The sequence below is a fragment of the Charadrius vociferus genome, unplaced genomic scaffold (assembly GCF_000708025.1).
Source record: "Charadrius vociferus isolate BGI_N301 unplaced genomic scaffold, ASM70802v2 scaffold362, whole genome shotgun sequence".
Lineage (NCBI taxonomy): Eukaryota > Metazoa > Chordata > Aves > Charadriiformes > Charadriidae > Charadrius > Charadrius vociferus.
In genome coordinates this window covers 1,841,208-1,868,369 of record NW_009647052.1, presented here as the reverse complement: position 1 = coordinate 1,868,369, position 27,162 = coordinate 1,841,208, and the positions used below count along the sequence as shown (strand labels likewise).

The 27,162-nt window shown below is 39.9% G+C and overlaps 1 protein-coding gene across 1 annotated transcript in view; it reads left to right on the top strand.

The window, feature by feature from the left end:
• LOC104295943 (regulating synaptic membrane exocytosis protein 1-like) overlaps positions 1-27,162 on the top strand; it is a 120,412-nt gene that overhangs the window by 89,128 nt on the left and 4,122 nt on the right. Inside the window, exons 6-7 of the mRNA XM_009895761.1 lie at positions 21,253-21,394; positions 26,271-26,383. Coding sequence (XP_009894063.1) covers positions 21,306-21,394; positions 26,271-26,383 — 202 coding nt within the window. The 5' untranslated portion in view covers positions 21,253-21,305. The remainder of the gene's footprint in view (positions 1-21,252; positions 21,395-26,270; positions 26,384-27,162) is intronic.

Below are 27,162 nucleotides of genomic sequence, written 5' to 3'. Positions count from 1 at the left end.
AGATTCTGAAAAACGCAAGATTTGATATCACTGAAGAAAGAAACCACGGCAGAGGAGTCTGTATGAGAAGGCAGTGTGAGGTACTGCCTCTTTGCACTGTCAGGACAGAGGAGAAATGTGCTTTACTCTCCTCCGAGCACTCTTGCCACCTTCTCTCCAGTTTCCTCATGCCTTACAGCTCCCCAGTGCAGGCAGACAGGAAGCATCCAAGGAGGTTAACGCCGAGCCGAGAGGAAGCGGTTGTCTTTCTCCTTTACTTCTGTGATTTGTGAAGCACAGAAGTTTCGTGGTTAGATAAGACAGGGTGGCTGTCCAAAACAGACACCCAGCTTCTGGTTTTGAAACTGGGGTTAACTGGCTAACTTCAATTTTAAATGGTGATTGTAAAATATCAGTATGAAATAGTATTGAACTTTTTTTTTTTAACGGTGGCTTTTGTGTCTTTGGGATAAAAATCAGTGTCTTGGGAATCCATTTATTTGTAATGATTTCTCTGGTCTCAGAACAGAACTTGTCAGATTGACAAGTTATCTTAACGCAGGTACATGTAAATGGATTTCCTGTTTATAACGCAGGTTAAAATATCTGTAAAGCTCTTCCAGGGAGGAATCTCAGGGCTGCTGTTTTGATTAGTTTTGCTTTCACATGGCTGTTGATGGCTTTATTTATAGCTCTGCCGCTTGATTAGATTTGATGGTGCGAAGTGTTTTCTCTCAGAGCGCGGCCAGACTGAAACACTGAATTAGGCATAGATGTGACTTAGGATTTATGTATAAAAGTAAATCAGTTTTACCCATCGCTCTCCCTTTGAAAATTATCCTACTAACCATCTTTTATCCTGCCTGAACAGCTCTTTTCTAGAGTTCATGGTCAGGGCAGGGTGGGGGGATATCTTTGACAAAATTCGTCTGCTTTCTTTAGTCTGGACTCCAAAGTGACTAAAATATTAATGGGGGAAGATGTTCAGGGGGCATTGAAAACAAACTCCAGGGTAAATACACAGTAATGTTGGCTTGGGTTTTGCATGATAAAAGTACTTTGTTGAAATTTGGTATTTATTGATAGGAAAGGAATAATTTACCAGGAAAACATTTTGAGGGAGCTGGTTGTCTTCAGCTTAGACCATGTTAAGAACCAGGTTCTTCTGCCTAGGCAGAGGTACTCCACAGCGCTGTGAAGTGGTCACACACAGGATCTGATTAATCTAGTAACCAGACTTTTCTCTGGGAGTCTCAGTAATGGCCCTTGTGAGGCACAACCACTCCAAGAGCTGGGTGTGACAGAACTGAGCTGCATTTGTATTGCACTTATTTCTCCTCTGATGTGAAAAAAATTACAGCTCTGGCAACAGGGTCATATCACAACAAGAAGAGAGCTGTCATCCTTAGCATGTGTTGGAACAAGCAACTTTGATATATTTATAAAGGGATTATAGGGCCAGGTGAGTACGTAGCTCTTAACAGATGAACCGTTGTCATTGACTGGGGAATCCAGGGGAAAAAGTGACTGAGAAGGTGACATAGAAACTGTGGTGGGTTTGAGCAGCAGTCCACTGTTTTGCTTTAACAGCATTTGCATAGTTCTAAATACAGTTGTATTTATTTTTGTTCAGGTAGCATTTTATGCTCCATGCCTGGTTACAGGCCTTTACCCTATACTCTGCTCCAAGGGGATAGACGTGTTTATGGCCAACTTGGGAACAATGGCAAGAAATTTGATGAGATCCCAAAGTTCCCCATTTAGCCAAGGTTCAGGTTCTCCCAGTGTGCCTCACAGGAGTTTCTGTTTCAAAGTTTGCCCATGGCCAAAGTCCCAGGTCCATTACATTGTCTGGCGTTTATTTTGGAGTATGTGTTTTTAAACATCTGACCATGTTCCCCAAATACTCAGAAGAGTAACTTTTCCCAGTAACCACCTCCAGACTGTAACGGGCTACTGCGATACTGCGTAAAGCTTACTGATTTGGGCAGGGGGATACTCTGAAGAGGGCAATGAGCCCTTCTCCGGTCCTAGTCGTTGTGGCTCAGAAACAAATCTTCCCGTGCAAATGCTGGTGACTGAATATTTGGCATCATGGATTGTTTCATTACGTGGCACCATTCTGTTGAGTGTGGCAGCTGCTTTCATAGCTTTACTTGCTCTGGTTCAAAACAAAAAACATGGTGAGAATAAGTGTGTATTAATAAGTATGCATTCAATATCCCTTAGGTAGCACCAGCAAATCATCCACTCTCATCTGAGGTGGCCTTACCTCCAGTCCTTTTCTCTGGGCCACATCACCTGCTCTCCTGAGTGTCAGCTGATGGCATTTTTATAAGGACATGATGTTCAACGCAGTAAATAATGCATAGGGTGGAGTTGCTAATAGTATGGCTGCCACACATTTTCTCTGCCTCATATTATGAAAGGTCATTTAGGAAATTTTACCAAATACAGATGAACTTCTGAAGGCTGAAAAAAACACTTTGCTCACTGAAGCACAGTCTACACTCAGTTCTAATAATTTTCAATTCAAAATCTCACTATTGCTTACCTTCATTAAGGCACATTATTGGTCATGCTGGAAATAGCAGGACTTCATTCAGTAGTGTTCAAACTTGTTTCCAAAGTTTTGTCATATTTATCAATTTTTAGAAAACAGTTATTTCTAAAACAATGCATTTCACCATTGTACTACATTTCAAAACAATTATTAAACTAGTATTGAACTAAGATAGGGACCTTATTTTTATGAGTTTTATTGTTCTCTTGGGGTAAAATCTGAGGCTGCATCTAGAAAGACTTGTGTACAAAACTTCTAGCCACTAATTCCCACTGTGGCTTGTGTCATCAAGGAATCCCATGTATCCACGTGTCTCATATTATGCTTTTTCAATATACCTGCATGGTATGAGCTGTACTTCAGGAACTGGAGATGGATTATGGGATAGAGAGCAGGAACCCTCCTCATGACAACTAGAGCAGCACCGTTCTTCAAAGAAGCAAACCAGGAGCTGTAATCACAAAGAGTGGGATTAGTCTGAGGAAGTGTAGGTCTCCATGAAGTAGCTGTCAGTTCATCACTTCAGGCTTTCTTTCTAGCCAGCAGAGAGAAACGTCCACTTCTGCACATGGTTTGTCCATCCTCAAATAAATATCTGAAATAGCAAAAATGAACTGCACCGTAAAATGCCTGTTTCTCTCCATAGGCTGTAAAAGGAGCATGGCATGACTAGCTCTGCTACAGCATCTACAGACACGTAAAGTTCAGTGAGCTGGGTCCTACTTAGCCTGTGCACAGCCCCCTTTCTTTCTGCTCCCAGCCCCTTCCTCGGTTCCCCCTCAAAGGCCAGTGGTAGCAGTGGCGTCAGCTGTCCCGATCCTTCATCTCCTGTAGCTGAATCCTGCAAGGTCTCCTTTTGCCCCTCTTACACAGAGGAGAGGCACAGAGAAGAGTTGCCAGGATAAAAAAGTTCTTAAGAAGTGTTCTAACTGCTGAGCTACACAAAATAGACACTTTCTTGTTCTTGCAGCTCAGCGTGCAACCAGCAAACTGTGTCACAGCACCGGGTTTGATCCTCATCCTGCTGTGTGATAGCAAAGTTCAAGTTACAAATTCAAGAGTGCCTTTGACACACTTAGTATGAAGTTACCACTTTTCAAATAGAGTGTGTTTTTTTCAGTTGGTACAACTGTCTTAAGTTTTCTGATGCTATTTTCCTAGGAGATCGGATAGTGATCTTACTGAGATGGAGTAATTCTCCACCTCGTAAGCGGTTTCCCTCATTTGCTCTGCTGATTGCTCAGCGTCCAGAAGAGCAGCAGCATTTGGTCGCAGATGTAAAGTGAGGGTTTTCTAAGTCTCTGTGTGAATGCTGATCACGAGTTACACATATGTGTGTGCTTATTTTATGTTTTTTTATTAACTGTTTGCATGAGGGGAGCCATTAATATGTTTATATAAAGGGCAGTGAAATTGTGAGCCTCAGAAGAAAAGTACTGCCATGAAAAGCCTTTAAGAAAGCCATTGGCTAATTGTTTTAAATGTGATCAAATCAGAAGTAGTAAGGGAAGGCAGTTTTATGTCTGATGATCTCCTTAAATATCTTACCTTTTCTGATAAGCAAAAGTCATCATCAAAACTAACGCTATGTAATTCGTGTAAATCTTTCCATTCAAAACAAAAATTGAAAACTATGTAGATGGAAACAATAAGTGAACTATAATTTTATCGTAACTCTAATTAGTTGCGCTCTCAGCACAACTCTCATGATCCATGCCTTTGTCATCAGTGAAGCAGAGTATGTAATAACAACATTGTCCTGTGATACCTTGTTTATGATGAAAATGTAAGTACTTTCACTAATAATATTCTTTTTTTTAGTGTACCATTTACAAAAATACTACTTTTTTCTACTATGTGACACTGCCAGTTTCTAAGAGCTGGGAATATGGTAACGCTTTTAGTCTTCAAAGGGCAATTGGAAAGCACAGCAAGTTGCACTCTCCTGTTATTCATCCAGTGCTGCCGTGTGTTTGGTGCTGAGCAGTGAATGAGCAGTGAATATGTTATCTTAGTTTTACTTGTGGGGGGTGGGGGTGTAACTTCTACATGTTAATACTTTTATCTACACTATGTTGTTTTTTTTACTATTGTGTTAATATTGCTTTTCACATTTAATTGCAAATAGTCTGTTGCTGAAAGAGAAAACATGTTTGGACAACATGAATTTCAGTTGAGTTAAAAGTGAGGAAGAGAAGCAATGCCGCAGATCCCACTATTAATGGATCTATATGACTGGTCCCAAAAGGAGGGCTGAATGATGTCAGTTTAGGGTGGCAGATATGACATCTCCTGGCTTTCTTCTCATCTTTTACTCTTTGTCTGTGTCCATGTGGTACCCATCACTACAATATTGGCAGTACTTACGACACAAGAAGCCATGTGCCATAAAGAAGTAGGATCATCAGTCTGCTGTAAAAGAACTGAGAATGAAATGAAGTTGCAAAATTGAGAAGTGAACCTTGATGCTTTGCATCGCAGCATGCCTTTTTCACTTAAAGACCTTCCTTCTTCCCACAGGCATGCTAGTCAGCGTGTTACATACACAAGTGGTTTCTCTTTATGCATAAAAAGTTCTCTCGGTTGGTGGGATGTGCTTATTTTTAAGAAATCAATTGCTCTTGAGAGGTTGGTGCTGAAAAATCCCATTGATTTCAAGGCTTAAGAATTTGGTAACCCGATAAGATTGTTCTGTAGAATAAATGGATGACCTTTTGCAGATGATTGTTTTTTTCTGTTTGTTGTCCGAAGTTTTCTATCCTGTTCAGACTTGCAGTAGTAGTATAGCAATCATCTTTAAATCCCAACTGCCATGGATGCTCTGTATGGATACTCTGTAAACATGTACTGTTGAACCTTCCTTTGTAGTGCAATTTATTTTATGCGCTCTTAATTTATGTTCTGAGTTTTATAGTTCATCTAAGACCTCTTTAATAGTAGCAATGGTTCTTTGTTCTTTGTGTTGTTGGCAGCCATAGACCTTAAAACATTTTACGAAGGAACGGTAAGTGCCATTGTCCCATTTTATTGAGGAGCAAGCTCCTGGACTGGAAGTGACCTGCTGAAAATCGCACAGTCTGCAGAAGAGCCAAGACTTCCTAAAAACTTATGACTGTAATTATCAGATCAAAAAAATATTTGTGACTGTTTAAAGTACCCAGGAGCATGTTGTAAGAGATACAGTAATCTCATTGAAATGGTGTTGGACAAGAAACAAGCCAGAGTGCCCACAGAGTGTGCATGTATGTGTGTGAGCACGTGTGTGTAATCTTTAGTTAGGGGTATTTTTTTAAGCAAAGATTCCATGGGACCTTAAATGCCCAGACTTTAAAGCGTGTCTAAAATATCATTTACATATTAAACATGTTTAATAATGTTTACAATACAAACTAGGACAGTGTTAGCTTTCTTGAAATGGGAATCTATGTCTGAAAGCAATATAATGTTTGACCCCTACAACATGTTATAGAAGGACTCACCTCTGTGCTGCTGGGATATAATGTGGATCACGCATACAATCATCCTTGGCTTCATTTAGCATCTTCGTTTCTTGTGTCCTCCTATTAAGAATGTTTCTATTTGGGGGATTTCAATTAAATACTCTATCAGGACAGACTTGCTTTAAAGGTTAATACAATAGATCATTCTCTGCAGTGTAAAATTAGCTAAATGAGCAAGTAGTGGTACCTGATTACTTGACATATTTGAGTGATATTATTATAAAGATATGTTAACCACAAGCTGAGTCAGGACTTCACTGTAAGAACATCCCTAAAATCTTTTAATCTGTTGAACTTGGTTGAACTGTGAAGAAATGCACAAGATATTTGAACAGCTCATTAACTAAATTAAAATAATTACAAAGAGATTCATCCATCATGGGATAGCCTTGAAACTGTGTGTGTTTATACTCACCTGTTGACCTGCTGACCATTCTTTCAGCTCATGTTTTGTACTTCAGAACACAGCATGGTGACGTTTGTTATCTTACTTGATGGCACACTGCTGAACTTCTGTAACAGGAACTTTTTATTCAGATTGATAGTTTTTCTATCAAAATAGTAGGTTATCACTGTCATAAGTTATCTTTACAAAATACCTGAAAATACTGTTGTTACCTGCCTTGCGGGATAGGAAGATGGCATGGTATGAGATCACTTAAGTGTGCATGAGATGTTCTCTTTTCCCTTTGTAATTCTGAAGAGAAGCAGATCAGACTTTCACCCTGATTCTGGGTTGGCGCTTTATTTATTATTGTGTCGTCAGGATGAATAGAACAGAACATACTATAAACTCATGGATTGTGAGTTATATTAAAAATATAATGTTATTTTCTATAAATCATTTCTTAGTAGCTAGGCAATTGTAATTATTTTATATTTTCAGGCACCATTGTGCTGGAGCAGGATTTTATGGGAAAGTTGACTTCGGTTTCTAAGGTGCATTGTTTTCCTCACTGTTGAAATACCATATTGTCACATTACAAACATGTTGGAAGTTTTATTTAAATACGATGCATTAAGTATCTAGATGAGGGTGAAGTCCAGTCCGATGTATGTTTCATAGGGAATACTCCCATGGAGATATGCATGTGATGGACTCGGACTTTGGTGAAAATCTGCGTGCTTTTGTGAATAAGTTATAAGACATAAATGTGAATGAATATGTAACATGTAAAAACCCACTTCTTCCAGATATAGAGGGAAAGGAAATATTCAATAGGACCATGCACTTTGAATTTGTTTTAAATTACCCATGCTTTGTGTTTAGTTTCATATAGTCAATGAGCCTGTGTAGCCCAAAGTTCCTCTGAACATGACAGAAAGATGTATTGAAAAGTTAAGGCCCTTGAAAAAGCTTTGTTCATTGTGCATCTTCCTCTTTCCCAATTTGGCCTACATACTGGTCTTTAGACAAAGACCATCGCTGGACAATGGTGTCCAATCAAGGGTCAGAAAGATTACTTTTACTTTAAAATTTCCGTGGAAGAAAACATAAATTATTCTAAAAACTTTTCTGCCTGTATATTGGAAGTTCTTGACTCGAGAGAAATGCCTTCAATTTTCATCTAGAATATGTTCTTTTTGTTAAAAATTAAATACGTGCATTTAATGCTGAGGAAAAAAGGAGATTTTGTGAATATATGTTCTTTTGGAAACTGTATGCAATCAGGCACATTGTATGAAAGAATTATAAAGTAAAATAATTTTTAGATTTGAGTCATCTTTCAATGACAGTGGCTCCTTTTGCCACTGAAATGCACATCAAAATTCACTTCAGAAGAAACTGGAGATTGTCCTCAGTACATATCTTCAGTGCTGCATCACTAATGGATAGGGTAAATCCTGTGATTGCAGTCTCCTTTTAAAAAATACCCTCTTTCTGTTACCTGAAATGCTAGTTTTGATACTTTTCATAGTCTAAAGATGGTATATTTAATAACATGCAATCATTGTTATGTAAAGGCTCTGAAATAGTTATCGTACTATGAATGTTACTTAAGCTTATTGAAGGTCACTTCTATATTGTTTCTTATTCTGGCAGTAGCTGTATCATTCAGTTTACCAAGGAGCTTACCAACCTTTTCCTTTTGTGATATTTGCATGCTTTTGATGTCATCTTTCAGTATGATTTTATTAGAAGTTACCCGCCAATTAGCTAGTTTTATTATGTCCACTCAATCTTTACTTATTCAGGACGGTAGTAATATCATTTTTATATAAATGAGCCAGGGTTTATGCATATTTTGTTGTTGCTTGTTTTATCTGCAATATTCTGTCATGTTAGATTCTGTTGTACTCATGGAGTTTAAGAACTGATAGATTATAGAGGCTATAATAACAAAATTGCATGTTTCCTTAAAAAGTATTTGATAATGACAGAGCAAGATTGTGTTTTGATCCTAAGTTTTACCTTATGTGATTTTGATTCATATTGTATATGGCAATCTTTTTTTTCTATGCATATACTGTGTTTAATCCTTACTTTGACAATGTCTTACCTGCGTAGAATTCATCTGTCTTATTTTTAACTACTATTTAACTGTCCATTGCTATTTTTATAGCAGCCTGTACTCAATAACAGCTAACCTCTCACAGTGTGAACACACCCTAAAAACAGCACTCTCATTAATGATCATAGTAATCCTGAGCAGCAAATAGAGCTTTATCTGTCAGTTCCAAGAAAAAAATACTATCTGAAATAATTTGGGTAATATACAGATAATAAGAGATTAGTGCATCTGTTCCAAAGAGCCTGACCTTCAAACCATTAGCTCTGCAAAATTCAAGCACCATGGTGTAATCCTGCTATGAAAGGCAAGTTTGTTTTACTTTTGTATTTTATGATCTTCATCCATGAGCTAATATATATTGAAATCCCTGGAAGGATGTAGTACTGCTTGGCTTGGGTTATTCTATGCTAAGATAGACAAAAATTACTGTAAAAGGCAAGTTGCTGTTTAACCAATAGTAAGCCTAGGAACATGAAAATCAGGTTTATTTATTATATTTTAATTTTGTGCTGTGTACTCTAGGGAGCCATCTTTCTATATGCAGTCTGCGTAAATTCGGATTTTGAAATCTGTGGTTCAGACTGGCTGATTGATTACTGTAGATTTTCATGTTTGTTTTTATGATATGGATTTTAAAGTTTCCTTTCATACTGAGTTGTTTGATTTTCTGCTACCCTTTCTCATTTTCTTCGGTACCGATGTTCAGATGCAATTTTTGTTTTCCAGTTTATTTTAAAATGATTGTCATCTCTTCATCTGTGTTTGGTTTGTCAGTGCCCTCTATATCAAAATGGCAAGAAAATTTAATGCTAAATCTTAGCCTCTGCTTTTGGATAATATAGAAAGAGGAAAACAGCCTGCTAAACAGGTTGGAAGTATTGGAATTAGCTTCATATTGTACTGTAATGTCCGTTATTAGCCTACATGGAGCAACGTTTACAGATATTGTATTATTTCCAGAAAAGTGCATTCGATCATTGAACTTACTAATATGCCTGCACCGTTGCATTAAAAACTGTAGTTCAAGTAACCCTGTGTTTTAGTTGGTGTAGCAATTTGGAAGTGTCTTCACTTCAGAAGTAACTAGAAGTTTGGGGGGGGTTGTTTTTTTCTATAGAGATGGGCAGTGTTAGCACCGTTTCATTTTCTTTTTCCATCTCATCCTGCCTTGTGTTTGAAAGGGCTTTAAAATTTGGTAAACATTTGCCATCTGCTTAAATATATTTGCTGTAATTCAGATGCTTTCAAATATTCATTTCTAATATATGGCTAATTCTCCCTTGTGCTTATATTTTTCGTAGCTTTTTATCATGTTTGTAACACATTAATTATATGAGAAATTGATTATCACTCAAGGAAGAGTCGCAATAAAGAAATCTTGCTTTCTAATGAAAAATTAGCATGATTTACTGAAGAAAACACAGAACAACTCTTCCTGTGTTGGTGCCGTTTCTGCCTGGTGTCTGTTGACCGCTGTCTCGTCTCCTTCGCCTTTGAGAACAGCAAAGCCTTTCCAAGCAGGGTTTGCAACCCCGAAAGGAGAGCTGAGGAGAAGGAGAAACGGGCAGCCACGCAGACCAATAAACGTGTCCTGGAGTAATCATTTTTAATGGCAAAAGGCAAGGTGTTACACAACATCCCGCTATCTCGCATCTCTCCCTACCTTGCCCAGTACCAAAGCAATACTGATGCTGTGGCAAATTTTTGCGCTGGTGTCTGTCTGCGGCAGAGTTGAACCTTTATGTCTTGTCGGTAGAGTGTTCCTCAGTGTGTCTCTGATAATGGACATAAACGAGCAATAGTGGATGCAAACCTTATGATTTCATACAGAGTCATGCCAGAGCATTCATTTGGCCAGTTTGGCTGAACGATCTGTCTCTAAACCAAGTCTTTGTGCACAGTTGGCCACTTCCAATAGTATAAACACAAAGGGAACAATTATATCTTACAGTCACGCAGTGTTTATCTAGCACAGATCCCCTGTCCAAGCCCTTAGGTGTTTTTACATACTGCCTGCTGGAACTAATGTAAACCAGTTTGAGCGCAGTGCCACAAACAGCTATTTTAAAACGGAAACGTTCAGCCACTGTCTCACTCACTACTTACCTGTCTTAACTACTGCTATGGATAAAAAGCTGATTAAAAGGATAAATTTTGCACCAGGACTGTCATTAAGGAGACTTGAAGGGACCAAAAGAAGGAGCCTCTCCCGAGTTTTTAGCCTCTCTTCTGGCAGCTGTTGCCTGGGCTGACCTCAGATGTGAGGGGGATAGGTCCTTGCGTCATTGCAACACATCTGGCTTGGGACTTTATATAGTCACATTTAAAACCCCATTCAAAAGCAGTGCAAAAGAAATTCAAAAGCAAAGTAAAGCTTCGCATAAATACTTTGGCTGAAGAAGAGCGTGGCTGCATTTTACTGTAGCTGAAACTTCTGTGGGATCACTGGTGGTGATACAAGGTACAGCAGTACGAACAAGGCTGCAAAAAACAACATGCGAATTTGTGTTTAGGAATGTAGAAGGTTTAAGTGAAAGTTTGCTTTAGGGTGTAGTACTTTGGAGGCGGTCCAGGAGAATTTATCCTGTAGAGAGTCCGAGGCTAATGTTTCAGGAGGCAGAGGAGCTCAGATTCGCTCTTCCTGCAGTGGTGGAGGGACAAGCCAGGCTTTTGGTCAGCCTTTCCGTTACAGATCCAGAAGAGCAGGTCAGTTATAATCCTGGAAATGGGTTTTGATCATACAAATAAAAAATAGAAGGAATGATTTTTCCTGGGACTAGGAAAAGGAGCATAAAGGAGTAAAAGCTGTGACCCAGGTGGGGGCTTTCTGGGACCCTATGGCGCGAAAGCCTTCCTTCCGTGGTTGGTTGTGTTTTTTTTTTTATTTAAACTTTAAACCTCTGCTGGGTTTCCCCGAGCAAGATCCTGAGTGGGAGGGAACTTCTGCACACTTGACATAAAAGTGCAGCGCTTTGTATAAAACTGCTCAACGTGGCAGCCTGGTCTGGGAGCCTTTGCCACGCACGAGCCACCGGCATGTCTCGGGAGGGTGACGTACACATGTCAGCAGCTACCAACATCAGCGTTTCATTCCTACCATGGTGTGGTACTGATCTTTGGAAGATAAATCTTTCCATTTAATTGTATACCATACAACTTGCATACCGTACTACTACATATTTTTCAAAAAGGTGATAAGCCACCTTCTCTGTGGTGTTTGGAACGGCATTTCTAAATGAGTGCTGCAGAGCAAGAGACAAATTAACTGTTGCACTATGTAGGAAATCTGTGCCTATGCAATGAAAATAGGTGGACATTGCTGCATAGGTATGACATGGGATATACTGCATCCCTACTGCAGAGGATTTTGAATTTGTTAGTCACCTATACAGTATTTGCAACCATAAGTCCTGTTATATGTTTATTAGCTGAAACGCACACTATCATTTGTGGCATTTTTCTCATTAATCATTTTACAATGCTTTAAATAATCACAACTTCACCGCAACTTGAAGATCCACTGGAGAGAAATTTATTGCATGTGTGTTTTTCATTTTTTCCCATTGTAATTCTTTTTGAAATAGTTTTCTTCTTTTTGCTTGACAAATGCCGAGTCATTTCCTTTCCTTTCTATCTTTAATCAACCTGATATCCAAATTCACTATGTACATTAGGTTGAGTACCTCCTTTCTTTGTAAGAGAGAGTGAGAGAAAGCACATCAGTCTCTACAATGCTTGAATGCCAAGTTTATAAAGGTGTGTTAAATTGATTCATTCTTAACCAAGTGCAGGAGGAAAGCATATTACATTTTTGGAATAGTATATCAGAAAAACTGAACAATTTGACATGGAAACAACTATATGGCAAAGTCTGTTTCCTCAAAATGAAATTTAAAGATGAAAGGAGTAATTCAGTGATGAAATTCTGTTCTCAAAATGCTCTTGGGGCACTTAGGAGGCAGTGAAACTTTAACTCTGGAGTGCTCAAGTCCCTTTAAGACACTAATATCATTAAGACTTTAGTGTAACTGTAATGTAGTATTTAACACTAAGTTGATGCTTTCTCAGCTTTGCGCTCTTTCAGGTGGTTTTGTACCAAGAATTCATACAGAATGAGTCAAAATCACCAGGATAGAGAAATGTGTTTCTGGGTTTATCTGACTCTCCTCGTGCAGTTCTGAACAGCAGCGTTAAAAAAATGCAATCAACCAAGGTTGCCAAGAATATTTTGTGCTCTTCTCTACTTGCACATCACTAGAAAATACACCACTGACTGAATTTTTTAACCTTTCGGCAATATATTATGAAGCGCTAGCTGGCAGGTAGTTCAGTACTTTTTTCACTGCAAGGCCCTATAATGTAATCACAGTTGTAAAAGGAACTTGTGAGTGAAGCAACTTGATCATTCCTCGCAGTGCTGCGGTGCCAAGTGGTTACAGGAGAACGAGGGAGAGGCAACGCCAGGACCCCAGAGGTTTATTCTACCCAGAAACGGCACGAGATATTTAAACAAAGGTGAAGCTGCTTTAGGTGCTGGCTGCTTGCTAAGGATTCTATCATAGCCGATGTTTAATTTTGCTTAAACCAGAGGTAAGCCTGTATTTTCTGCGTGATACTGCGATGAGCTTATGTACTAGTGTAATATAGCAGTGTGTGTTAGTCTGGGGTTATAATTTTGCAATGCTACAGTCCCCAAGGAAAAACCTGTGTCAGTGTGGTACTCCCTTGGTCTGATACGCTGGAAATGATCTCTGAAGGCAGGTTAGTAACATTTTTGAAGGGGAATGTATTACCCACCTGGGAGATGCTGGTAGTGGTGGAATAAAACTTCAAGAGCTTGAAAGTTGCAGGCTGAACAAATCGAACTACAGAAAAGGTACAGAATATTCAGATCAATTAACGGGGTGCTAATTGTTGTGAGAAAAAGGAGAGGACTGTTTCTGAGGCTGTAACGTCTCCTGATTAGCATGCTGTGCCATTAAATTAGGGCTGAGTTGTTATTCAGAAACTTTTCAACTGTACAAAAAGGCATGTAACATCTTTTTCCTAGAGGATGCTTTGGCACCAGTGGTTTTGATAGTGTTTTACTTTACAGTTTTTATGGAAATTATTAAAATAATTAGACTTTGGGTTGCCATTGTGTACGTCACATAGTTCTCGGGATAATTTTTGAAGGCGCATAGCAATAGTAAGTTTTTTAATTAATCATGTCTTATAAATTGTCTAATTGGTGGTATTATCTTGTAAAACATTTTCTTTTAGTAATCATACTGTCATTATATGTTTTTAATAATAAATACCAAAGTATTTGTAATGGTGAAGACTCTTACTTAAAAAACAGTCTCAAATTTATTAAAATTGTAATGGCTGCCTATAACCAAAAAAGATTTCATGCAGTTACTTAAACATGTTTAAATTCTTAAAGAAATTAAACGTTGGTTTAGTTTATGTGAAGAATCTCTTCCACTTTCTTCTGCATTACAATTTTGTTTTCCCCTCCTGTATTAACTGGCAGCTGTGTCCCAGCACCCTTTCAGTGGACAAATGTTGTCTCTGCACCATATGCCAGTTCTCTTCTAAGGGTTGGCTGGTAATAAACAACGTTGTAATATAACACTGTGTTTTGCTGTAAAAATGGTACTTTGGAAGAGCAAGCAGCTCTTCTGAGCTGCTTATTTCATTCCATCTCGCTTTCTCCTCCAGCCTAACAAACCCAAGTGTACACGAGAAAATGAGTGCTTGAAGTTTTATAAACTGTTTATATAGTAAATAATTTGTTGGAAACATGACTTTGTTGTGTTACTAATTGTATTGCACTGAAATAGGCATTAAAATTTGAAGAATTAGGCATGTATACCTATTACCTATTTCATTGGCATATTCTGGTTTTATATAGATCTTTGCATATATGTGAACAAGGTAATTAAGATGCTGTTATTTCTGTGTGTTTATAAAGACTGTTTAGTGCAATCCCAGCAGTAAAAACTCATTACCATATATCATCACCGATTGCCTCATTTTGGCTGACAGACAGTGGCTCATTTCACTTCATTGCAAATATGTGGGCAAAACTATTAATGTAAAAATCCTTGGACAAAAACCACTAGTAATTTCAGAAGCCATAACAGAACTTCTTCTGACCAGATACCCTTGGTTTTCCTTAAGATACATGTGTCCTGGTTAGACACAGGATTTGTTCCCTCAATGGGAACATCATAGGTATCAGGATAATCATACAAAAACACGTGCTCGTTTTTACATTTTTGGGGTTTGGTTTTGGGTTGTGGGGTTTTTTTCAGTAAATATGCCTAAGACCATCTTTTCTTAAAAAGATAAGATTTGTAAAAGCAGTTGCTCAAAGTTTTGAGGCCATTGTCAGGTAGTGAATAACGGCAGGATTTTCAAGTTCTTGTTTACTTTTGTTTTGAGCATGGACCTTAAGCACTTCTTGTCATTTGTTATCAAAGTACTACTTCAGCTTCATATGAGTCAGTAAGAGCTGTTGGATAAGTAAAGTTACTTTCCTTTGACATCTAAGTGCAAACTGTTAAGAGTTTGCAAGTTTGCTTTTCAACGAATAACAGTCAAAAGCTGAGATTCTGCAGAGCACTGGTGAAAATGCCATCAAAGCATTAATACAACTGTGAACAGGGTTTCAGTGACATCTCCTTTTCTTAGGATTGGTGCTTTTTCTTCCTTTGTCTCCGAATACGTAAGAAAAAAAAAATACTGTGTGTTTTAATGGACTAATTGCACTGCTTTGTATTATCTGAAAATATTTACTGGGAATGAAATTGGTTTGCCAGCTGAATGTGTGAATTTATAAATATAGTTATGAGCTACAGTTTTTTCCAAGCTCCTGCAAAAAAAATTACATCTTGATAAATTACCCCAACTGAAAAGGTGAATATTCTTTCTAGAAGGTTTTATTTTATTTATAATAGTATAAATGTTGTTTGTGGATTTGCTTTAATAAATAGAAATGGGGAAAAGTACATGATGTTTTATATTTGGATTTTAAACCTCAGGATCTAACACCACAGAATATAAACAGTTTTCTCCTTTATTTGAATATATTGTATGATAGTTGGAGGAAACATTTAAAACACCATTACTGCAATATTTCATATGTCTTTTTATAATAAGCATTGTATATTCAGGAGAGTATAGCAGAATACACAGAATGGAAAAGGCAGTGGAGTATTGCAGGATATAAAGTCTAGGAAACATTTGTATGTAAATGTCATATTTTTTTACTATTCATCTTCTGTCCATAGTCACTATGCACTTTTAGTCTTTGAAACAAATCTACTGCTGAGTCCATCTGAAAGATGTACGCATGTAAAAGAACAAATGCTGTTTGAATTATTTCTTCCTGTCTGTCTCTGTTTTAGGACTATAAGCCAAGGGACACTTTGTCAATTCATGTGTAAATATATTTTGTTGTTGTTTAAAAGTGCTACATGCAGAGTGAGTGGGATGCTGCAGAACTTGTAACTCAGCAGGTCTCCAAGCAGCCAAATTTGAGGTTGTAAAATCAGTAACACATCAGAAAGGACCAGAAAGAAATGTGCCCCTTGGCTTTTCTTTTTGTAGTTCTTCAAATTGAGGACGACCCTTACTGTTCCAGCTGGCATCATCTTGTTGGTGTCTCACACAGTCAGTGTGCAAACACCAACAATATGATCGCAGTCCTGCCAGGTTTCAGTCAGAGCTGTCTTGGAGCTGTAGTCCTTTTTGGCTTTCTTTGGATGCATGAGAATGCTTGATACTGTGAATAACTTGCCCTTGAGTCATGCGATGACATTGAGTATTAGAACCCTTCTTATTTTCCCTTTCATTAGTGGATTTAGCAGTGGCGTATGCTTTGTTCTCTGGAGCGTTCTTTTGAACCAGTTTTCCATATCACATATCCAGCTGCTGTGCGTGTCTAAATTTGCTTCCTTTTTTTGTTGCTAACCAACTGGTGGCAATGCTCGCTCAAGGCACCTCTCTCTGTAGGCAGTACACAGAAGACGCTGTCAGGATTGTCTTCTTCTGCCCTACAGAGGTCTCTAACACTGTCCTATTGACTATGCTTGTGTCCTTGCATATTCTTGAATGTCCTCTAGCCTTGTCCTGTGGCACGTAATACACACCGTGGCATCACAGGATGAAAGCTTTACTCCAGCAGGCTGTGGCAGAGCCCCTCCTGTCATTTAGGACTTACTGCACTGAAACAAGAGCAAAATGTAGTAATTGCCTCCAGGCACCACCTGGAGCCCAGAGGAAAAGCCAGGCCAATGGTGATGCCATGTGCAGTCATGCCTTTGCTAAGGGCAGTCATGGCTACAAGCCATTTTGGGCCATTTGTCCTGGCATTGTCCTCTCTGAATTGGATGCCTTTAGCAACATAAAGGTAGCTTTGAGGTACCTCTAGTAGGCATCTTAATTCAATAGTTACTATCACTGACCCTTTCTCACAAATACGATTCTGTTGTCAATAGTGTTTTGCTCCTGGCTGCTATACTCGGAGGTGATTAGGAAGTACAGAAAATGGGGACACTTTAATTGCATTGATATTTTGTGCAAATGTAAGTGCATACGCTAACAAGCTTGCTTTTTGCTCTTCATCGTTACTTAGATTGGGATCTCCGTTAATTTACTTTTGTCTGAGCAAACCAAAAGCAGGGACCGGTTTCTTGTCAGACCAAAAAAGAATCACTATAGGCTATATTTATCAGAGGTAGACTGAAATAGCACATTGCACGCACTCATTGGTGTGTTGCAGCAGGGGTGCTACAACAAAGCTGTTGATGAATTACAGAACGCTTACAAGCTGTGTCTTCTGTAGCTACAGATGGCTGCTTTATTATCCTTTTGCATCAATTATTAAAGCTGCAAAAATGTTCATCACAGTTGCTCTGTAATAGTTTTTCTCTAGCTTGTACCTGTTAAACTATGTGTTTGGATGCAATTAATGCACATGAATCTGCATTTCTGCACGCAGAAAGCCTTGCACAGTTGACGCAGCAGATGGAAGCATACAGACCATTTTGGAGTAGATTTTGCCCCTAAATGGTATTCAGTATAGAGACAGTTTATCTTCAGTCTGCACGATGAATATAGTGTAATTTACACAGTGCAGGCAAATAACTGTAACATATTATAAAATTTAATTGTACAGATCAAACTAATAAAAATCACAACCAAGCATTCTCCAATAGATATCCAGACAAAAGTAGAAAATCTTCTCAATATATCATAGCATAGATATTGAACTTAAATGTTTTATGAACTTGTACTGTTTATATAAAGACAGCGTTCCAGAGATCTATGCAGAACTGCTAGATTAGAAGTAATACAAGATGAAAATGAAAGTTTTAAAAAAAAAACTAAAACATTATCAAGAGCAGGAGAAACACTGGTAGTTTTTCAGATCCTGTATTTCATTGTGCAGTCAGGGCAGGACTGGAAGTTGTACCCAGAATGACTTTACGTTACCTGGGCATCTCTAGAAAGAACAGCGGTTCCCATCTCAGCTGTATGCTAACCACCTCCCTGCCTTGCAGAACGGGGTTTTGCTGAGAAGTTTACAGGAGTACATCAACAAGATAAACTGTTCTCATTACTTTTTGTGCTACAAGGCGATGAAAAAAATATGATATGCATAACTGACCAAGGTTAAAACTTCCAAAACCTGTGCAACGTGTGTTTCGGTTCTTACTCACGGGCAAAAGCAATTCCCTTTATGCTGTAAAACTCCTGATGTATTTTACCATTCTGTCTTGGGTTACTTTCATATTATATTTTTGATCGTACTGCAGAATATTAAGACTGAATAAAGTGGCCATTCATAACATGAAATATGCAGGACTCTAGTTTTCCCAGGAAACATTGTGGATATTAGTAGCAGTTACAAGAGGAGGCAAAAGAATTTTTTTTAATCTTCAACTGGAAAAAAAAACCTTGACTATAAAAAAAAAGAAGTGGAATCCAGCACAGTAAGAAGTGACTTAAAAAGTATTCGGAAAAAGACAATCCGGTATTTGCAGCAGAGTGAGACAAGGTTGTGGACTTGCTTGTGGCCATGCACAACGATTCCTACTTCATGGTCTATGCATTTAAAATCTATGGAACAAACAAGTATGTTCAAGCACCAACATGGAAGTTATCCATGACAATATAAAATTACTCTTTCAAAAAAAAAAAAAAAAACACTTGCTATTTTCAATCTCGACTGTGGCTCAATGCGAAAATACCCATTTCTGTAATTTAGTCAGTGGATGTTTTTTACAGGGATTATTTCTATGAATATGATCTTCATTATGCTTTCCCAACAGCCTGGCTCTAATTCTTAAGTTTCAGCATTCACCGTGTTGTCCAGGTGATCCAGAGCACCATCTCTTTCCCAGTTTGTGCCAAGGTCACGATGATCTTGTAGCTACATTTTGTGTCTCATCACTCCCATTTCCTGAGCCATGAATACTCACAGGCAACCCTATTCAGCTGCCCACATTTCAGACTCTACCATGTTATGTCCTTCCAGTCATGCTGCCTAATCTGGATGGCTCCAGAAAGAAGGCAGGGGGTAAACCACATCATCTCACTGCGTTGTGGGAGCAGATGTAAACCCAGGCACTTTCAGACAGGTCCCAGGAGGAGAGAGAGGCACAAAACAACATGGGTGGCAAATGTGCAGCTACGGAAAATGTGAGAATCCTGCTTTGTGTAGGGCTCCGCATGTGGTTTATACTTCCCAGGCTGCCTTTTGGTTCATTTTGGATGCTCAGCTTACCTTTCAGCGTTGGTATGCTGGACACACCATCTCTTTTTAAAGGTAAAGCTCAGGTCCAATATGTCCCATTTGTTTTCTACATATGGAGTCTATGAAGTTCCAGCAAATACCTTCCACAGCCACCTGCACTGTCTAGAGTGGAGCCTGGTCTGCCTGGTGTACCCTGTCTGGACTACTCTACCTTATGTTTAGCAGCACTGAATAAAGTGGTTTCAGCTGACCAAGGACCAAGAATTTGGATGAGTTGCAGTGGCCCGCAGCAAAACCTCGGAGCTGTTGGCCTCAGAAGGGAGTAAAGGATCTGTGGAAGTACCTGATGTTTTCCACTCAGAGGCATTTGTTTCTCTGCTGGCCACAGATAAACAACTGCCGGTCCAGAAGGCTTAAGAGGAAAACCACAGCCCCTTTTGCCATGGTATTGTCTCTTCTTAGACCAATAAATGAATTATTTCTTTTTTGCTTTGGCCATGTGTGCTGTCTCTCTGCTAACTCCAAAGAGGTTACTGTGACAATTCAGCAGGAGGGAGAGCTGCTCTCTCCTGTGTGATTTCTCCCTGCCCTCCACCAGCTCTGCAGATGCAAAGAGCAAGGACCGGCTCTTCTCGACAGCACGTTCAATCGCCCCGAGCAATGGGCAGGCTGAGCGGGGGCTACCAAAGCCATAATTTTTAGGTGGAGAGAGATCAAGATCTGTAACCTTCAAACCTCAGTGACGTCCACGTGAAACAGGAAAATGCAAATTTTGTCAGAGCAGTTCAGTCTGCACAGCAGGTGGAAGTGGAAGAAAAAATTCACTTTTTCAGATGCTCCCGTGAGCAGACTGTGAAAAGAAGCAGAGACTTTGCAGACAGTGAATGAAGAGGCACTGAAATGAAGGGGCAAATGCCGGGGAATGTTTTTTGCATGCACTTGTGTGAAGTTTTGCCAAATCTACTACTTCCGGAGAGGAAGTAATGTTACCCATTGAACGACAGGCTTAACAAAATGAAAATCAACAGGACACTGAGTTTGAAGTCAACACACACTATTACATCACATAGAGACTTTGGTGGAAGTATTTCAGTTAAAGGTCTTTGAGAACGAGTATCATCATTTAGAAGCATAATTTCTGCCATGCGACAACAGAAGTCATTGTTGCTCCTGTAGCTCAGAACCACCCCTGTAAAGGACTGGAAGCTCTTCTTGCTCACAGGTAACACCAAACCTTCCAGGTGGAATTCAAATTCCATTGTAAAGAATGTATGGTGGAAGCTTTTCCAAATGGATGAAGTCTTTAAACAATTTCACGGGATTTACATTGCTCTCTAATGTTCAGTTTCAAGCATAGACTCTGTGAAGTCCATCATCTTCCACGTGGATTCTCCAAAGAGTTCATTCTACTTAGGAAGTGCTGAGATCAGAAGTTATGTAAAGCTTGTTGTCTACTTTGAAGAATTTCTGTGGTGAAGTAAGATTTTGCTGGGTCAAAACACATTATTATATTTTTCATACTAAGTATTTTAGTCCTTAACATTTTTCTGTTGAATGCATGAAGGGGTTTTTCCCCTCTTTTTTTTCTGTGAGAGCTGTAACTTCTTTTGTAGTCACCCAACCTTATAAACAGGGTGGCTAGAGGCACCTTACCAAGTATATGGTCAGCAGACACTATCACAGTCATTCTGTCTACATTCCAACTGTATATAGGTTATTAATAAGGCGCCTAATTTCTAACAGTTTGCCCTAACAAGGATCTTCAGGCTGCAGCCCCTTTAAAGAGGAGCCACCGCCAGTTTGCATCTGAAGAAGAGAGACTCCTTCTTCAATCAAAATAGTCTTTCTGTATTATTAAATAGCAATGCTCAAGTCAGGTCGCTGTTGTTGAGGGAAAGGGTTTGCTTTAAGTTGTCATTCTAAATATTGCTTCTTTTTCTCTGCTTTCAGAGGCCGGCAACAAGAAGCTAAAGAGCACGATACAGAGAAGCACAGAGACGGGAATGGCAGCAGAGATGAGAAGTCGTATGGTTCGACAGCCAAGTCGGGAATCCACTGATGGCAGCATAAATAGTTACAGCTCCGAGGGCAAGTAAGTGGCATTAAAAGTATGAGTAATGTAGGAGAAGTTTCTTGTCTTTGTAAGAAAACCTGGGATGTGAACAGAGGTCCCAGGTCTGGCTAAACGGGACAGCTCTGTGTAGAGATTCTTCCTCTTAAAACGTTTGCAATACTGAACTATTTTAGGCACATCGCACAAATTTATTGAAAACTGAAATTGCGAGTGGACTTCTTGGGGATTCACATTTTCCCTGTTGTCCAGTGAAGCATTTTGTTCAACCAAGGACAACCACATTCAGAGTGCATTATTCAAAACAAAACATAGGGTAACTTTTTCTTTGAGTTTTGTTTGGATTAACGCAGAGTTAAACTTCAGATGTTGTATGTAAACCCCTCCGATATGAAACTCTGTTCAGTAATACTACATAAAACGAAAGTTTAGCTTGGAGTGGGTCCAAGTCTCTCATTGAGAATCGTAAACCCAGAGTCCAGCTGCCCCATCAGCTGAAATCAGGCAGACAACTGTGGGGAATGGGGCAGCTGTTTTCATTCACTGCTGAGTGACTCACTGTGTAGGAAAGAAGAACAAAGGCACATCTGACACAAAAGTGTGCACGAATACTCCAGCCTCTTCACAGCTCGCAGTGGGACTCTACCGCATGTGCCAAGGCACAGTGGTCACTAGGGAATTCTTAGAAGGTGACTCCCCAGAAAAGGGGAAACTGGGTGTAGGCAAATCCGCCCTGTAGACCTAGGGAAAAAAAAAGGAGAAATTGGGACCTCTTTGGCTTCATGTTTTTAAGTGCTTACTGTGTTGCCACAATTGCTATTGTACATTGTGTAAGGCACGAAGAGGCAGGGCAGCCATGGTGGTGGCGAGGAGCTGTGTAAAGGTGTGGTTTCTTCATCATCAGATGATCTTGCCACCCTCATTTTTTTACAGTGAGTGTGGTGAGACACTGGAACAGGTTGCCCAGGGAAGTTGTGGATGCCCCATCCCTGGAAGTGTTCAAAATCAGGCTGGATGGAGCTTTGAGCAACCTGATCTCGTGAAAGATGTCCCTGCTCACGGCAGGGGTGTTGGAACTAGATGATTTTTAAGGTTCCTTCCAACCCAAACCATTCTATGATTCTATGATAATGCTAAGAATTGCAAGAGCCATGTAAGAAAAACAGGCTCCATCATGAATAACTCAGAGTAGATAAGCATCAGCTGAAGACTGAGGGACAACAGTAAAATATCCCAGTATTTTTCCCAGTTTGAGCCTACGATAGGGCATTACCTTTACCCTTTCAACACTCCGTTCTGCCATCCTCCTTCTTCTCTCTAGGCTGAATTGTCAGTCTGTAAGGCGCCAGTCACTCACCATGGTGACAAAGGGCCCAATAAACTGGACCCTGCTAAGGAGGAGCTGGGGGAGCCTGGTTAGCTGTATGGAAGAGGTGGGAGCCCAGCACTGAGGGTGAGGACCTTCTCAGGGGAACAGCCTCATCCTCTGTTCCACCCTCAGAGTGTGTAAACAGATTTGGCAAGGCTGGGGCAGACAGGGTCTGGATCTGGAGGTCAGAGCGGGCATCTGGAGGACAGAAACTGAAAGGTAAACCTGTAAACTGTTGACTTGAGAATCAGGGTCTGAGTAAAGCAGTGAAGAGAGCAAGCCTGGGAGGTAAACGGAGTTCTTGCTTCGTATTGGGACACATTGGGTGTGCCTAGTGGAACTTGGTTTGAAAATTATCCTTTAGAACTAGGTCTGTCTTCAAGGTAAAGTGAGTTGTCATAAGCTGGTAGTTGCACTATCTGCATCTTATGTCTTGTTTCTGCCTCCTTAGTCCTGTGCCTGCTCCCCATCTCTTGCTGCTTCAGCACCAGTTCTGCCTCTGACAAGTCTCCTGACCACTCTCAGTGCTCACATAAGATAGATTTCTTCACATCTCACCACATTTGTCCCACTTTTCTGCTCCATACTTTTGGCACCAGTTCCCTAACTTTTCTGTTTGTTTCTGTCCCACGACTTTTGGTTTGATAGAATTTCCAGCTCTTCTGGTTGATTCCTGATCCTCAGTGTACGTCAACTTCATTTCCTGACTCCAAACCCACTTTGCACTTGATCTTAGCCTGAAACACTGTCCCTGATCTCCACATCCCTATTCCAGTCCCTGGCAAGAGGAAAGAAACAGTGAGGCCAGTGAAGTGAGAACACCACCACCATCTAACAGTGACTCTGAAGGGAAGCCCGGGAGAATGGGCCAAAGGAGGCAGATAACAAAACTCAGGTGAAACGGTTAAACGTATCTTGCTGCAATGAAGGAAGAGGAACATTCCTTAAACAGGATGCAGTGCCGTAGGCAAAAGGGATACCAGAGGGCTCTGTTCAGTGGGGTGCTGTACTTTGTGGCTTAGATAACTTCTCTGAAGTCTGTTTTTCTGTGATTCAGTTATAGATCAAATCCTCAGATGCTCTGCAAACTTGCTTGAGTTCAGTAGAATAATGTTAGTTTACAGCAGCGCTGGGTTTAGATCACAGTGAATGAATAATATTAAATGCAGAGATTCTTGTAAGAAAGATGACCAATAAAACAATTTTCTACTGTTTAATCACTTCCCCCACGTGCATCACTGGGTAATTTGTAGAACATGTGTTGGACACAGCTGCAAGGTGGAGGGGAAGCCACACAACTGCATCACATCATCAGGGGTACATGCACTGTGCCAGCTGATCCTAAAATCCTCTCCCTCTTTCCCGCCTTCTTCTGGGTCTTTTTTGAATATTAGAAACGTCACCTTTAACTTCAGATGTTCTTTCTACTGTAAGCATGAATCAGTTTTTGATAGCACCCATGTATTCAGAATACTGCTAGGTTTTTCCTCTCATACAGAATCATAGAATCGTGTAGGTTGGAAAAGACCTGTAAGATCATCACTCTTGTGAGATTTCCATCAAAATCAGCGAGAGCTTGACTTTGGTTGCTTGAGTAGTATTTTGTCTGCAGTTTGCTCTTGACATAACTGTAAGCAGGTAGTGACAACAAATAGGAAATTCTTTTGCTAAGTTTGCACAGGCTAATTTTCCTTCTCTCTGCGTTTGTACATCATAATACTAACTGTACTTCCAGGATCACACAGTTTATTGACAGTATCATGCCTCATCCTGCATTTCATAAGACAAATCAGATTCCTAGAGTAGGTACCCCAGGTACCACATTATGTTGTTCTGCTTCACCTGTAGCTGGAGTTTAATGAATTAGAATTAATATGCATTAAGGTGAATGTGTACTTCCCAACCTTCAGTATTATGTGTATAGCTAAAGGTGTCTGAAAAGTGAGAATGCTCTCAAGTGAACATTTCCAATGTTGTTAGTCATTCCATAGCAAAATGTAACACATTTGGAGAAAAAGGATGAAGAAAGGAGCAGGAAACTTTTCAGAGCAGGGGCTAGAGTGAACAGGTAGTGCCACTGGGGAGAAAAGCAGATTGTGTGTCTTGTCAGGAGGGGTGGGCTTGAAGCTGCATCTCGAGGTTAGGTGAATGCTGTAACTGGTAGGCTGATGGTTGAACTGGAGACCTTGAGATTCTTTTCTTCCTCTATCTAAAGAAACCTTCTTAAGAAATCTTTTTTTTTTTTTTTTAAAACTAAACTTTTGTGAAAAGCTTACCTTTTGGTAAATCAGAGTTTTCTAATGAAAAGCACTCTGCTGATATTTTCTGGCCACCTTTAGTTACAGGCAGTCTATATATTTATGCAGGCAAGTTAGTCTTGAAGAGAGGGATGGGCTGTTTCTGTCCAGCTAACAGGCGTTTGCAAAGGGCTTTTAGTGTGAATTGAATGACTGGGGCACATAAGCCTCACCTGTGGAAATGAAAGCTTTTCACAGCTTTTTACTAGGGAGTTTTCTTATTATTTTCTCCACAAAGTGGTGGATGGCCTGCTGGGTAAGATGCTCTCTAGACTTGGTTCAAAGTCTATTCTTCTGTTCCTCATAATTGTGATGAGGAAGTCAGACCTGAGTCTCCCTACCATGGATCATTCTTTCTCTCTCCCCCCCAGTTTGTTTCTTTTGCTACTGTTTGGAGACTGTATATCTATTAAAAAGAAAGTAGAGATTCTGGAATACAAGAAAGCAGCTTGAAAGAGCACATATCACAGAATCATAGAATAGTTTGGGTTGGAAGGGACCTTTAAAGGTTGTCTAGTCCAACCTCCCCTGCAATGAGCAGGGACATCTTCAATTAGATCAGTTGCTCAGACTCCCATCCAACCGGACCTTGAATGTTTCCATATATTCTGTACCGCTGTATTACAGTTCAGTTTGTGTCCTGAAAAAGGGGTGGGTACCAACTGTAGATCCAGATGTGGCTACCAGAATATTTTGGCTAGGGAGTGGCATTAGGTTTAGCTCTAATCAACACTAGTACTACCTGCCAGTTTACTGCTTCATTAAACAGCTGCAGCAATCTGATTAATTTAGTGTATACGTCTGTTTTCCCTGTTTGTTCTAACTGATGCGGATGGGGTCTGGATATATGTATAGATATAAAACAGTATTACAAGGTAAATCAAGCATTCAGGAATGAAGAATGATAGGCTATTAAATTTCATGAGGCTTTTTGTGTTTTCTTACACAAGGCCACTCATAGTTTATTCACCTGTCAGGCTCTTCACTGCTCCTGGAGAACTCCTTGGCAAGAACTGTTTTATTCTATGGACTACTTTGGGTCCATGTGCAGAATTTCAATACACTTCTTTGGGGTCCATGGGAGACAGCTCATTCCTGATGCTGCAGAACAATTTATGGCTGCACATCCTGAGCCGTTTGCTTTGTATGAGTAGTACTTTTGAGGTAAATACTGTAGGACAATAGAAATTAATCGTGTTCTTGTGCTTAACCAGCTTTTATTTTGCTTCAGCTTAATATTTCCTGGAGTACGGCTGGGCGCTGACAGTCAGTTTAGTGATTTCCTCGACGGACTTGGACCTGCACAGTTAGTAGGGCGGCAAACGCTAGCAACGCCTGCCATGGGTAAGAATAATATGTTCTCCTCTGTTAAATGAATAATAAGCCAATTAACTAACACACACGCTGCCAGACTACAGCACCAAAAAGACTTTTACAAAGCGGCTTCTTCACTGTAAACATGAAGGTCCTATACGCAGTCGGTGGTATTCCTAAGCATGGTAGCATCTAAAATGGGGGGAGAAACAGTATTTGCTCTGTATGTGAGGTGTCTGCTAATCTCATTTCCAGTTTGAAGATAGGGGTCACACTTCAATTCCCACTCAAAATTATCGTGGGTTCTCCAGTTGTAGCTCACCGTGAAATTTCAGCTGTTCAGAGTTTATATTTATTTGCCACAGATTATATTGGATGTGACAGACGGTTTCTGTGCACTTGTCCAAGCTTAGTTCATCTAACCCCAGAACGTGAAACTTCTGCCCACATTTGCAATACTCGGTAATCAGTTGCAGATAAAGCCAGTGTTTGTCATGGAAGAGACAAAATCCTTTTCCGCAGCAGCTGCCTGGGGCTATCTGTGATCTTCTCTGTGGTCCAGACTGGTTTGGGTTCCCCTAATGCATTAGGATTAGCTGTATCTTGGTTATGGGTAGGGTATCAGCGTATAAGGTGTGCAACAGCACAGTACTGTGCAAGTATCTTTGGAAAGGTTTGAGGGTTGGGTTTTTTTGCGTATATGTGAGCAATTCTTAGACATGCTTGAGGATGCTAAGTGAGGAGTCCTTGATCGCTACTTTTTAACCATACATCTCCTGCTGGAAACTATAAATGGCCAATGCTTCAGT